At 40.9% G+C, this 15,184-nt stretch overlaps 1 protein-coding gene across 1 annotated transcript in view; it reads left to right on the top strand.

Annotated features, from left to right (window-relative positions):
- Positions 1-15,184, top strand: part of LOC115193698 (glutamate receptor ionotropic, delta-1-like) — a 342,511-nt gene that overhangs the window by 300,960 nt on the left and 26,367 nt on the right. The window contains exons 9-11 of the mRNA XM_029752620.1: positions 6,808-6,909; positions 9,657-9,854; positions 13,256-13,586. Of these exons, the coding sequence (XP_029608480.1) occupies positions 6,808-6,909; positions 9,657-9,854; positions 13,256-13,586 (631 nt within the window). The remainder of the gene's footprint in view (positions 1-6,807; positions 6,910-9,656; positions 9,855-13,255; positions 13,587-15,184) is intronic.

The raw sequence follows: 15,184 nt of genomic DNA, 5'->3' as shown, positions 1-15,184 counted from the left end.
AGGTCATATGTTATGTGATGTGCAAAAGATTGCAAATGACGCTGTTGAACGTAGTGGCAATGTGGCCAGGTGGTACGCATGTTTCGTTCATTCTGCAGAACAGCAAAATCTGCCATTTTTTGTTTGTGACTTTGTATTTCATCGTACGGCGTTGTATATTCCCAACATGGTTTAAAGAGGATTTTTTCCATAAATGATTAATTAGGGGTGTTTCAAAATGCAAATAGCCAAGGTCGCGCACAGAGCACCTAGGCTGAGAACAATTGGTATTTATCAATGGTTATCTCTTACCGGTGTGGGTATGACGCTCAAAGGAATGTTTGATACAAATTTCTAAATTCCATTCACAAGTAGTATTTTAAAATAGTTTCTACACAATATTGGTCAATGAGGCCCCTGGTGATGAGTGTGGGATTGATTCAGCTTTCTCACGTCAGACATCACAAACAACATAGTCTCACTTTGGAAAATAATATTTTGAAAATAATGTCAAGTAGGATCTAAGGACATTATCGTGTTACTTTTCTGGTCCTCTCGGTTACCTCTCCTACATCATCATTTATCTGCATTCAGTCCATTGTTTCAATGGCCTGATGCCTCTCAGTTGAAGCGACTATTGGGGTCTGAACCAAATGAAGACTGAAATACTATTTCCTAGTTGCTACATGTACACTTACACTACATGTACACTTTCCTCTAGCTATCGCTCAGTGCTGCTGATCGATGTATGTTGTGATTCTTGTTTCTAATTTCAACTTGTATTCAGTCAGCAGATTTAGTTAATGAGTTCCTACTCATGTTTCTCATTTAAAAAGCTATTAATTTGTCTGTTATTCCTCCTGAATACATATCGTACACAGATAGAAATAGACAGGAAGAAAAACAGATGAAAAGAGAGAGTGAGTGTAAGAGAAAGAAGTCCCTTAGGTAACATAGGACTTCCATCGTAGCCATGACCCCCATTGGCTCGTCTCTGAGCAATGTAATCTTCGCAGGGAAGTCGAGAGGTAATCTCTCTTTACCACCCTCTCTTTCTCTCTCTCGCATTCCTTCCCTCTCTTATTCTCTATTACCATCTAACGCAGAGATAGAGTAGTGAAGGCTCGTGGGAGGCTAGAATGACAGACAGGCGTCACATCTGCCTGTCTCTGCTTTGGAGCTCTTTAAAATGTCATTTTTTATGCTAAGACTGTTTATCATATATACCAGGGGGGTGGGGTAAAGCTTCAGACTCCGCCCCATCGTTTTATCCCAGTTAAGGGACACAAAGATAACCATGGGACTAAAAAGATTCAGAAAGACCTGTCTACACACACGCACACACACACACACTGCATGGCAGACTACGAGGGAGTAAATTAGGATCTTGGTGGTGTGATGGGGATGTCGATATGTAAACATCAGGCTTTTGGTGCTGATGGTGGAAATAGCTCAAACAAAGCAAAGTGTTTTAATGAGGCCTTTTGGAGGGGACTGTGAAAATGAACAGTATATTCCCTTGCAAACTTGGAACTGATGCTGAAGATCATTATGTAGTTTTGAGTGTAAGGTGTTTTGACATCCTTTGCATAGTTCAGTGTTGTGGAGTTCTGTTATGGAGAGTTATAAACTAGATAAGCCTGTAGTTACCATATCAGTTTCAATAGCTGTCATAAACTATAGTCGTCACAGCAGCATTTCCTTTCCAAGAAGAAGAACATTACAAAATCATTAGTAATTTATTCATTTGTGTTTCTCTACTTTTCTTAATTCAAAAGGGAATCGCACATCTGAGTAACCTTCGTTGCAGGTGTACGGTAACAGTTGAATAAGATGAGAGAAAAGAAGAAACCCGCACACTACTCTTGCGAGTATCACTGCTCTTCATTAAGCTTTATGTATCGGCCTCAAGGCCTTCGTCAGAGCTTTTCTTGAAATATAATCCTATATGGAGAAAAAATCATGCTAGATCAAAGTTAGTCACGACACGCGGGCATGCGAGTGCACTCTAAATGTATTGTAACGTGTTACAAATAAACAAGTCTATCGAAAACCATTTTAGACATTACAGTACATCTTGTAGTGTTCTTATCTCCTTTATGTGTTATCTGCATGTCACAAAGGACATGGTTGTGTTCTTTTGTATGACCTTTGTATGCGGAGCTTTGTGTAGTAGAAGTCTTTAGTAAAGGGCCTGGAGAGAGTTCTCTGTGGTCCCCAGAGGACCTGTCCACTCATGGGGAAAATAGCCCCATGTGAAGCAGGGAGAAAGCAGTGACATTTAGCGTGTGCACACACACACACACACACACACACACACACACACACACACACACACACACACACACACACACACACACACAAACGCACACACACATGTGCACACACTCACACCAGACTAAACACTCACACACACACACACACACACACACACACAAGCACACAAGGACCAAATGAATACGGACGTGTTAGACTAGATTGTTATAGACATTGACCAGGTGCAAAGACAAGCTGATCTTCATTATCATACTTTTTAATTTAATTAAAAAAATATATTTCACCTTTATTTAACCAGGTAGGCCAGTTGAGAACAAGTTCTCATTTACAACTGTGACCTGGCCAAGATAAAGCAAAGCAGTGTGACAAAACAACAACACAGAGTTACACATAAACAAACATACAGTCAATAACACAATAGAAAAAATATATGTATAGTGTGTGCAAATGTAGTAAGATTAGGGAGGTAAGGCAATAAATAGGCCATAGAGGTGAAATAATTACAATTTAGCATTAACACCGGAGTGATAGATGTGCAGATGATGATGTGCAAGTAGAGATACTGGGGTGCAAAAGAGCAAGAAGATAAATAACAATATGGGGATGAGGTAGTTGGGTGTGCTATTTACAGATTGGCTTTGTACAGGTACAGTGATCGGTAAGCTGCACTGACAGCTGATGCTTAAAGTTACCGAATGTTGCTATCTGGCAGGTAGCTTAGCGAATAAGAGCGTTGGGCCAGTAACCAAAAGGTTGCTGGTTTGCATCCCTGAGCCGACTAGGTGGAAAATCTGTTCATGTGCCCCCGAGCAAGGCACTTAACCCTAATTGCTCCTATATGTCTCTCTGGATAATGACTAAAATGTCTAATATCCCACCCACACACCAAATGAATTCCCTATAGAAACACAGCAAGATCATTACACTGTCTTTGGAAGTCAGAGAAGCAATCAGACTTTCTTTGTACAGTGATTAAGTATGAGTAAGATAGTCCTCTGTTTTGCAGCATCATCTGAAGGTCTTCAAGAAGAAGCAGAGGCTGGACCATTAGAAAGCAGTTTTGAGGGATAAAGGAACATCAGATCATCACTATCCCGTTGTCTGTCTTTTCTATTTGGACATACAGTAGTGTTTGTACACTCACAGAGTGTGTTCTGTCCTCAATGTATTGACATTGATCGCTAGATGTTTCTGTTTAGGCTTACATTGGCGGTAAACGATAGACAAAGGCTTCTCACAGAATCCACATTACTAGCATTGATCCTGCTTTGTACACTGCACAGTAGGCATATATAAACAAATGTGTTTACCCAAAGTATACTTTCATTGAAACATTCTTACCATGCTTTCCACAAGCACTGATACAGTATACAGTGCCTTCGGAAAGTATTCAGGCCCATGGACTTTTTCCACATTTTGTTACTTAACAGGCTTATTCCAAAAAAAATCTCAGCAATCTTCACACAATACCCCATAATGAGAAAGCGAAAACAGGTTTTTAGAATTTTTTGCAAATGTATTACAAATAAAAAAAGATACCTTATTTACATAAGTATTCAGACCCTTTGCTATGAGACTCGAAATTGAGCTCAGGTGCATCCTGTTTCCATTGATCATCCTTGAGATGTTTCTATAAATTGATTAGAGTCCACCTGTGGTCAAATCAATTGATTGGAACTTGATTTGGAAAGGCACACACCTCTCTATATAAAGTCCCACAGTTGACAGTGTATGTCACAGCAAAAAACAAGCCATGAGGTCGAAGGGATTGTCTGTAGAGCTCTGAGACAGGTTTGTGTCGAGGCACAGATCTGGGGAAGAGTACCAAAAATGTTGGCAGCATTGAAGGTCCCCAATAAAAAAGTGCCCCCCGTCATTCTTAGATGGAAGAAGTTTGCAACCACCAAGACTCTTCCTGAGCAATAGGGGGAGATGGGGGTTGGTCAGGGTGGTGACCAAGACCCCGATGGAGATGGGAGAACCTTCCAGAAGGACAACCATCTCTGCAGCACTCCACCCATCAGGCCTTTATGCTAGAGTGGTCAGATGGAAGCCACTCCTTAGTAAAAGGCACATGACAGCCTGCTTGGAGTTTGCCAAAAGGCACCTAAAGACTCTCAGACCATAAGAAACAAGATTCTCTAGTCTGATGAAACCAAGATTGAACTCTTTGGCCTCAATGCCAAGTGTCATGTCTGTAGGAAACCTGGCACCATCCCTACGGTGAAGCATGGTGGTGGCAGAATCATGCTGTGGGGATGTTTTTCAGAGGAAGGGACTGGGAGACTAGTCAGGATCGAGGCAAAGATGAACGGAGAAAAGTACAGAGAGATCCTTGATGAAAACCTGCTCCAGAGTGCTCAGGACCTCAGACTGGGACGAAGGTTCACCTTCCAACAGGACAACGACCCTAAGCACACAGCCAAGACAAGTCTCTGCATGTCCTTGAGTGGACCAGCCAGAGCCCGGACTTGAGCCCGATCGAACATCTCTGGAGAGACCTGAAAATAGCGGTGCAGGGACTCTCCCCATCCAACCTGACAGAGCTTGAGATGAACTGCAGAGAAGAATGGGAGAAATTTCCCATATATAGGTGTGCCAAGCTTGTAGCGTCGTACCCAAGAAGACTGGAGGCTGTAATCCCTGCCAAAGGTGCTTCAACAAAGTACTGAGTAAAGGGTCTGAATACTTATGTAAATGTATTATTTCAGTTTCTTATTTTTAATAAATTAGGAAACATTTCTAAAAACCTGTTTTTGCTTGTTATTATGGGGGTATTGTGTATAGATTGATGATTAAAAAAAAGAATTTTAGAACAAGTCTGTAACCTAAGAAAATATGGGGGGTTTGGGGTCAAGGGGTCTGAATACTTTCCGAATGCACTGTATACACAGCATGAAAAAACTGGATTTTTAAACTACGCAAATAGATGTTTTTTCCTTCCTCTTTTTTTCTCACTCTTTCAAACCCAACAAATCATGTTCAATTTGAGAGAAAAAGAAACAGGGAATGAGCGAGGGAGCACTCAATATTTCATAACACTATCAGCCTTCAAAGTTTAGAGTTGGGCTTGTGATGAAATCCCCAAGTCTTAAAATAACTCATGGCTAAAAGTTTTGATCTCCCATTCCTCTTTCTTGTTCTCCTCTCCAGGGTTACTGAAGTCCTTCGTTGTGAATAGAAGTTGTAAGGTCTCCTGCACTGGGAGGTCCGCTCTATTGCACAGGGTTTTACGCCATCTAGACAATAGACAAAACCACAGTATACGATTGTGTGTCATATTAAAGCAGGGAAGGATCTCTTTTATTGGCACAGAACAAAGACTCCCAGAGTCTTAACTGACCTTTTTTATGAATGGGTTTGTGTGAATAGTGGACTACTGGGAATAGTGCTAAAAGGGATTAACTGCGTGAAATTAAGTTTTACTGTAATGAGTTAATACATTCATTTAAATGTCCTAGTCTGATAGAAAGTGGAAGAAAGTATGTGATTGGAACAAACCCAACAAACCAAATAAAAAAATATATAAACATAATTTGAAACAAGCTAGTAACAAAACTGTTTTATATGAGTTTTGAAACATTCAGCCCACCATTATTGTAATAGCCTGTAGGCAACAGGAAGGCCATGTAGAGAGGGCATGCTGCATATGGAAGACTGAGCTATGCTCTGTGTAGATACAGTCCTGGTGTCTGGCCTGAGGCCAGCTCTCTTGTCCTGTCAGCTTGGTCCCTGGGTTGCTACCAAAGAGCTGTCAGTTCTTTGTCCAGCTAGCAACTGTGATTAAGAACTTAACAGTAAAGACAACTTCTACTTCCCCAGTGAGGTGCAAAGGTAGCCAGAATAGAGCGAGGGTTGGGATTCGTGAGGGGATTGGGATTCAGTGAGGTGGTTAAACCAATGGGATGTGTGTTATCTGCTTTCATTGGCTGTCATTCTGTCAAACTGGCATTCATGTCATTGTATTAGTTGCATAAGACATTGAGTTGCACTAGCTGAAGCACAATGAAGGACGAGGATTTGTTTCCGTAAAAGATTTGAGAAATAACTTTCACACAGTAGATGTTGTATTTTCTTCTCAGATGAACATAATAATGTTTCTGTTTTATTTGTAACCCTTGCAGTGCATTGTCGTTGGCACCACCGTCAATGTCTACATCATTATCTCCGTTCCCATCATCGTTATCATCACCATCATCAATGTCATCACCACCAACTCTAGCAATCAGCGTCTATTGCCATGATATGTTGCTCAGTCCGTACTCCCTCAGTATGGTTGCAAGCTGTGCAGCTGATGTAGCATTTAGATAGAGGACCCTGTTACTATGCTAGAGGCAGCACTTGTTGCCCTGGTGACCAGCTCATCTATTTGTCTGGCCAGTTCCCTGTGCTTCTTAAAAGTGAGTGAGTCATGTGTGCCAACTATGGTGATTAGACTTGTCATCACACACCAATTTGTGTTTTCACTGAAGATAATAGATTGTGTAATTATATTGCTGACACTCTCTCCCTCTCCCTTCTTGTCTCCCTTTCCCTTTCTCTCTCTCTCAGTTGGCAACTTGGGACTCAACTCGTGGGCTGAACGGTAGTCTAAAGGAGAGTCGGATAGAAAACGGCATGCAAGGAGTGACGGTCAAAGTTGTAACATTACTGGTAAGTGCTTTCTCCCTACCAACTCACTGCCAACTCACTGCCAACTCAATGTCATCTCACAACCAACTCAATACCAACTGTCGACTTTGATGCTATACTCCACCTGGTCACTATGTAATTTCTTGTGTAGTAGGATTAGGACATAATGTGAGGTCTTCTTCTCCATCTGGCTCTGTAGATCTACGAAAAGGCCGACCCTAGCCTTTTGAGGGCCCGAAGCAACATTTTAGTGGCCAAAAATTGCCATTTTGCCTTAGGGTAGAGAGATATTTTTGCACTTTTATAGCTAATTTCCTGCAGTTATTTTACTCATTTTGCCATGACTTATGCCATGTTAATATGATATCTGAGTGAGAGTGACTAAGGTCAGGGCCCCTGGGCATGTGCCCTGCTTTCGGAATTCAACCATCATTACTACAAGTTTGTGGCGAAATCCTGCACTTCTGCACATCCTGCACCACTTTAGGAGCACACGAGCTGTCAGGTAGGAGGAAATAAATATAGCTCTTCCGTCTCTGTGTGATAGCTTTCGGTTGGCACGGCAGTTTTGACGGTGTGTGCAACTCTTTGCAGAAGTCTTGTTTATTTTCGCCGCACTTAGTTTCTGAAAGTTTTAAGTCAGATCGCCGTGTACAGCTCTACTGTGTGTTTAGAATTTGTTGGGACCGCTCTTTCCATTGATTGCATGGATTGTTAGCAACATTGTTGTGGAGTTTTTATGAGACAAACTAAACTAACCAAAGAGTGTGTCAGGTGGAGGAAGGTACGAATAAAGCTTCAACACTGGAGTAGCCTTCAACAGCTAAGCCCTCTCTCGCTCTCTCTATTTCTCTCTTCAGTCCTTTACTTTTAACATTTTTTATTTTCTTATTTTTTTTCACTGACATTTTTTTTCTCTCATTGTGCTGTGCTCCTTTTTTTTCTTGTGCTGCCGGAGTTTGGTTTACCATAATTTCCAAACTATTAAGCGCACCTGAATATAAGCCGCACCCAGAAAATATTTTAAAAAGTATTATTTTGAACATAAATAAGCCGCACATGTCTATAAGCCGCAGGTGCCTACCGGTACATTGAAACAAATGAACTTTACACAGGCTTTAACGAAACATGGCTTGTAACAAAAAATAAAAAATTAGCAGTAAGCTTTAGTTGTCTTTTTGCACTGAGTCAATTCCTCACGCTGCTGTTTCCAACGTCTTATCATCGACTCATTAAGACCAAGCTCCCGTGCAGCAGCTCTATTTCCTTTTCCAACAGCCAGATCAATCGCCTTCAACTTGAAAGCTGCATCATATGCATTTCTCCGTGTCTTTGCCATGATGAGGGTGACAAAATGACTACCGTAATCAGAATGATGGGAAGTTTGAGAGCGCTCGATTTAATCTAAACAGTAAACAAAAAAGTTGTTTGACCTTAACCCGTTCGGCAATTTCATTGGTCTAATGAAAGCTTCATGCTGCCAAAAAACTGAGCACGTCACAGAATGTGTTTTTTTGGAGAAAAAAAAATTGAAAGCGGGAAAAATCCATATATTAGCCGCGTCATTGTTTAAGCCGCGAGGTTCAAAGCTGGGAAAACAGTTGCGGCTTATAGTCCGGAATTTACGGTATACAGTCATGCCCCACTCACTCCTCCACTGGGAGGTAATACAGATTATTGCAAATCCTCTATGGTTGATAACTGGGTTCTTTCTGGTCAGTTGTTTCTATGAAGTTGCCTCTGAGTTGCTCTAACATTCTTATTGTATGAGGTATTATTGGTTGGTTTACCTCTGTGCTGTGACTGGTGTTCATGTGGTGTGTGTTATCCATTCTCTCCACTGGCTACCTGGCAAACAGGTAGCCAGATATCTATTCTATCCAGTGGCTACCTGGCAAACAGGCTACACTCTAGGGCCAGTGACTGACATAACAAGAGAAAAACTGCTGATGCTAAGCCACATTTCAAAATTGCACCTTGTGTATTCTATTAATCTAACTCTCAACAGTAAGTTGAGAGCCTGACTGAGTTCTTAAAAACTAGCAGCCACGGGGTCCTAAGCAATCATTTATGTCACTTAGTGGCTAGAGCCGGCCCTGATCTAGGACATCAGTAAGACATAAACTCGAATCATACAGCTCTTCCTTAGCTGCTGGTCCAGTAACATTCTGTTCTCTCTCTTCACACAAGATTTACCTGCTCCATATTTATTCAAATAAGTTCTGCTCGGCTTCCTCTTGGCAGTGCCATTTAATCATGTCGTTTTTCCAGTCCACCCCAGCAGCTTTCCTCCTCAACTCACTTTTCTACCCATTCAGTTCAACCCTGACATTCTCTCCCATAAAGAAGAGCCATGGTTTATCGCAGTAAATTTAGAGTGGTATTTTCTGCCTGATGAAGTGTCACATATCCACAGTAATGGGTGTTACAGGTCAACAACCACCCAGAAGACTTGTTATGAAGATGAAGTTTGACTTAGAAACTGCAGCTAGTCTTCAGAAAGTTGTCACACAAAAGTCCTAAATGAAAAAAAGACTGTTCTACCTGTCGGTTGAACTGGACCAGTTAATGAAACTAGGCTGGCCTTTTGGCAAATGATGGGACTGTGATTTAATGCACACAGACACAACTCTGTAAAATGTACAGTAGTGTTTCAACTTTTGGCCTCACAAAGATACTACATCTATATGTTGAGCCAAGTCATGTAGTTAAAGTTAAGTTGTACTTCTAAGCCCAACTGACGTTGTGTTATTTATGTTATCCAACAGGAGGATCCCTTTGTGATGGTAGCTGAGAACATCCTTGGCCAACCTAAACGCTACAAAGGCTTCTCCATCGATGTTCTGGATTCTCTGGCCAAGATTCTGGGCTTCAAGTATGAGATCTACCAGGTGGCTGATGGGAAGTATGGCTCTCCTACCTCAAACGGCTCCTGGAACGGCATGATCGGAGATCTCATCAGTAAGGTAAGTCTGTCAATCACAACTGGAGGTTGCTGTTGACTGCTCTGGGGACATCATCTTGCATATTGCTGCAGTTCTCTCAGCCGTTGGTAGCTGACTGTAGCCTTGACACAGTGGAGTCCATTATAGTTTGGGCCTTCTTGGAAAGATACTTCACCGCACATGTTCTTCAGTGTGAGGGCTCGCTTTTGTGACAGATCTGTTATGGCCAAATTATGTTTGCATCAGAGTGGGCCACTATAGTCTGGCCATCAGGCTGACAGTCAGGCTGCTCCAGACAAAGCAGTCCCACCAGTGCAGGAGGGACTTCAACTCAGCAGGCTGACAATGCTAACAATAGGGGAGTGAGTGGGCAGGGGGGGAGTGAGTGTGCAGGGGACAATTATATCACCCAATGGAGTAGAGAATAACCAGTAGAAATAAGACTGTTGTTGGCTTTTTTGCAATCGTTTGCACAATGTGCAAGTCCCTCTCATTTCCTGTAAGTGAGCTTGCTGCAGAGAATGTAGCCCAGGTGGGCTACTTTTCAGCCCTTCATGCTAATGATAATCTGCGGACAACATCACTTAATGGAGGGAGAATTTATCTTTGATTATGGCCTTGAGTTAGAGAGCTAGTGTTTAACCCAACAATCCAGACATATGATTTGTGTCATAGGGTCCCACTCTAGCAGCAGGTGTCCAAAACCATGGCATTATCAGAGTGGTGACAATGCTGTGAAATGAGGGGAAAACACCACTGGACACGAGCAACATATGATCAGTGTACTGTAACTCTGTCATTTGAGATTAACGTTTACAATAAAACTTTACAATAAAAGGATTTAGTTGATTGCCATGTGGAATGTCTGACCTCTAAAGGTCTGTATTAGGGCCAGGGACCTCATGATACAATATTATCACAATACTTAGGTGCCAATATGATATGTATTGTGATTCTCACGATTCTATATGTATTGTGATTCTCACGCTTCTATATGTGTTGTGATTCGATACTGCAATTTTTTGGCAATTTGATGTTCCAAACATATTGCTGACTATATGTCTGCTGCAGAGAGATGAGAGAGATCATGAGAAAACATGGTCTCATCAGTAGGGAAATAGAAATGCTGAAAACATGTTGGCTCACTGTTTAAAAAGAAGATGGATAACAAGCTATAGGATGACAAATGCAAGAGTTTTGACGCAGGTACAGCTGACTAGCGCTAGCTAACCCTACCTATAGTATAACTTCTATAGTATAACCCTACCTATAGAATACCTTCTATAGTATAACCCTACCTATAGTATAACTTCAATAGTATAACCCTACCTATAGTATAACTTCTATAGTATAACCCTACCTATAGTATAACTTCTATAGTATAACCCTACCTATAGTATAACTTCTATAGTATAACCCTACCTATAGTATAACTTCTATAGTATAACCCTACCTATAGTATAACTTCTATAGTATAAATCCTGTTGAGGACAGACGTTCCGCTAGCGGAACGCCTAGCCAATATCCAATGGAACAGCGTGGCGCGAAATACAAAAACCTCAAAAATCCAATAATTTCAATTTCTCAAAAATACGACTATTTTACACCATTTTGAAGATACACTTCTCCTTAATCCAACCACATTGTCCGATTTCAAAAAGGCTTTACAGGGAAAGCAAAACATTAGATTATGTTAGGAGAGTACATAGACCAAAATAACCACACAGCCATTTTCCAAGCAAGGACATGTGTCAATAAAACCCAAAACACAGCTAAATGAAGCACTAACCTTTGACGATCTTCATCAGATGACACTCCTAGGACATTAGGATACACAATACATGTATGTATTGTTCAATCAAGTTCATATTTATATCCAAAAACAGCATTTTACATTGGCGCGTGATGTTCAGAAAATGTATTCCCACCAAAAACTTCCGGTGAATTTACAAAAATACTCATCATAAATGTTGACAAAATACATAACAATTATTTTAAGAATTATTGATACAGAACTCCTTTATGCAACCGCTGTGTCAGATTTTAAAATAGCTTTACGGAGAAAGCACATTTTTCAATATTCTGAGTACATAGCTCGCCATCACGGCGAGCTATTCAGACACCCGCCAAGTTCGTGGGGAACCTAAACTCAGAATTAGTATTAGAAATATGCTCTTACCTTTGCTGATCTTCGTCAGAATGCACTCCCAGGACTGCTACTTCCACAATAAATGTTTTTTTTTCTTCAAAATAATCCATAGTTATGTCCAAATACCTCCGTTTTGTTCAGGTCACTATCCAAAGGCTAACGCACGAGCGCAATTCAAGAAAAAGTAAAAATGTTCCATTACCGTACTTAGAAGCATGTCAAACGCTGTTTAAAATACATTTTTTATGGTATTTTTAATGTAAAATTGTGATAATATTCCAACTGGACAATAGCGTATTCATTCAAGGAGAAAAAGAAAAAACAGCGAGCTCGCGGGACCGCGCATATCCAATCCCTTTGTTGCCAGGCAGACCACTCAGTAACTGAGCTCCTATACTCTGCCCAGTGACAGGAGTAGGCTCAAACCACTTTCTGAAGGATTTAGACAGCCAATGGAAGCCTTAGAAAGTACAACGTAACCCCACAGATACTATAGCTTCGAAAGGCACTAGAAAGAAGAACTACAATTCTCAGATCCTCCACTTCTTGGTTGACTTTTTCTCAGGTTTTTGCCTGCCATATGAGTTCTGTTATACTCACAGACACCATTCAAACAGTTTTAGAAACTTCGGAGTGTTTTCTATCCATATCTACTAATAATATGCATATTCTCATTTCTGGGCAAGAGTAGTAACCAGTTTAAATCGGGTACGTTTTTTCATCTGGACGTGAAAATACTGCCCCCTATCCATATCAGGATAACCCTACCTATAGTATAACTTCTATAGTATAACCCGTTCCTATAGAATAACTTCTATAGTATAACCCTACCTATAGTATAACTTCAGAGCATTTGACAAAGAAAAGTTTGTTTTGATTTGACTTATTTTTATTTATTTATTAAATACAAATCAATACTTGGAGTCAAATATTGATATAATATCATCCCAAAATAATACTGCGATATATAAATGTATCAAATGTTTTCCCATCCTTTTCTGCATGGCCTTCTGTTGTGTGAAATAGAACAAGAAGTATGAAAGAAAGAAATAACAGAGGGCAAAATCTTGTCGCTTTCATTTCAAGCCCATACAAAGAACAAACGAAAAAGCCACAACACAGATATTTTACAGTGTTATTACATCAACTTTTTTCTGTGACTTTGGCCTCAAGATAAAATGAAACGGCAAACATCAACAAACAGATTATTATCTCTGAACCAACATCTTAAATGTCATGGCTGTAACTGATGTATCTCTCTATCTATCCACAGCGAGCAGACTTGGCAGTATCAGCCATCACCGTAACTCCAGAGAGGGAGAGCGTGGTGGACTTTAGCAAGCGCTACCTGGACTACTCCGTGGGGATTCTGATGAGGAAGTCAGAGGAGAAGATCAATATTTTCTCTCTCCTGGCGCCCTTTGACCTGGCTGTGTGGGCGTGCATCGCAGCCGCCATCCCCGTGGTCGGGGTCATGATCTTCATCCTGAGGCGCGTCCAGTCAGTCCGCTCCCAGAATCCCCCGGGGGGACACCAGGCCACCTCTGTGTCCACCTCCCTCCAGAGCGCCATCTGGATTGTCTACGGAGCCTTTGTACAGCAAGGTGAGCTTGGTAATGTGGCATCAAAAGAAAATAAATAGTGTATACCAGCATCTTGCAGCAAAGTTGCTTCATATACAGTGAAATGCTTACATGTTACAATATCACCAACAACAAGACAGTGACTTTTTACCATATATATATATACAGAACCTGTCAAAAGTTTGGACACACCTACTCATTCCAGGGTTTTTCTTAATATTTTACATTTTTCTACATTGTAGAATAATAGTGAAAACATCAAAACTATGAAATAGCACATATGGGATCATGTAGTAACTGAAAAAGTGTTAAACAAATGAAAATATATTTTATTTTAGAGATTCTTTAAAGTAGCCACGCTTTGCCTTAATGACAGCTTTGCACACTCTTGGCATTCTCTCAACCAGCTTCATGAGGTAGTCACCTGGAATGCATTTCAATTAACAGGTGTGCCTTCTTAAAAGTTAATTTGTGCAGTAGTTTTGTTGTGACAAGATAGGTGTGGTATACAGGAGATAGCCCTATTTGGTAAAATACCAAGTCCATATTATGGCAAGAACAGCTCAAACAAACAAAGTCCATCATTACTTTTAGACATGAAGGTCAGTCAATCCGGGAAATTTCAAGAACTTTGAAAGTTTCTTCAAGTGCAGTCGCAAAAACCATCAAGCGCTATGATGAAACTGGCTCTCATGAGGACCGCCACAGGAAAGGAAGACCCAGAGTTACCTCTGCTGCAGAGGATAAGTTTATTAGAGTTACCAGCCTCAGAAATTGCAGCCCAAATAAATGCTTCACAGAGATCAAGTAACAGACACATCTCAACATCAACTGTTCAGAGGAGACTGCTTGAATCAAACCTTCATGGTCAAATTGCTGCAAAGAAACCACTACTAAAGGACACCAATAATAAGAAGAGACTTGCTTGGTCCAAAAAACATGAGCAATGGACATTAGACCGGTGGAAATGTGTCCTTTGGACTGATGAGTCCAAATGTTAGATTTTTTTTTTGCAGAGTATGTGAACGGATGATCTCCGCATGTGTGGTTCCCACAGTGAAGCATGGAGGAGGAGGTGTGATGGTGTGGGGGTGCTTTGCTGGTGACACTGTCTGTGATTTATTTAGAATTCAAGGCACACTTAATCAGCATGGCTATCACAGCTTTCTGCAGCGATACACCATCCCATCTGGTTTGCGCTTAGTGGGACTATAATTTATTTTTCAACAGGACAATGACCCCAAACACCTCCAGGCTGTATAAGGGCTATTTGACCAAGAAGGAGAGTGATGGAGTGCTGCATCAGATGACCTGGCCTCCACAATCCCCCACCCTCAACCCAATTGGTTTGGGATGAGTTGGACCACAGAGTGAAGGAAAGCAGCCAACAGGTGCTCAGCATATGTGGGAACTCCTTCAAGACTGTTGGAAAAGCATTCCAGGATACTACCTGGTTAAGAGAATGCCAAGAGTGTGCAAAGCTGTCATCAAGACAAAGGGTGGCTACTTGGAAGAATCTCTAAAACACTTTTTTGGTTACTACATGATTCCACGTGTTATTTCATAGTTTTGATGTCTTCACTATTATTCTACAATGTAGAAAATAGTAAAAATAAAGA

Source organism: Salmo trutta, chromosome 5 (assembly GCF_901001165.1).
Source record: "Salmo trutta chromosome 5, fSalTru1.1, whole genome shotgun sequence".
In the NCBI taxonomy this organism is placed as follows: domain Eukaryota; kingdom Metazoa; phylum Chordata; class Actinopteri; order Salmoniformes; family Salmonidae; genus Salmo; species Salmo trutta.
The sequence above is the reverse complement of the archived record's forward strand: the minus strand, read 5'-3'. Positions and strand labels throughout refer to the sequence as shown.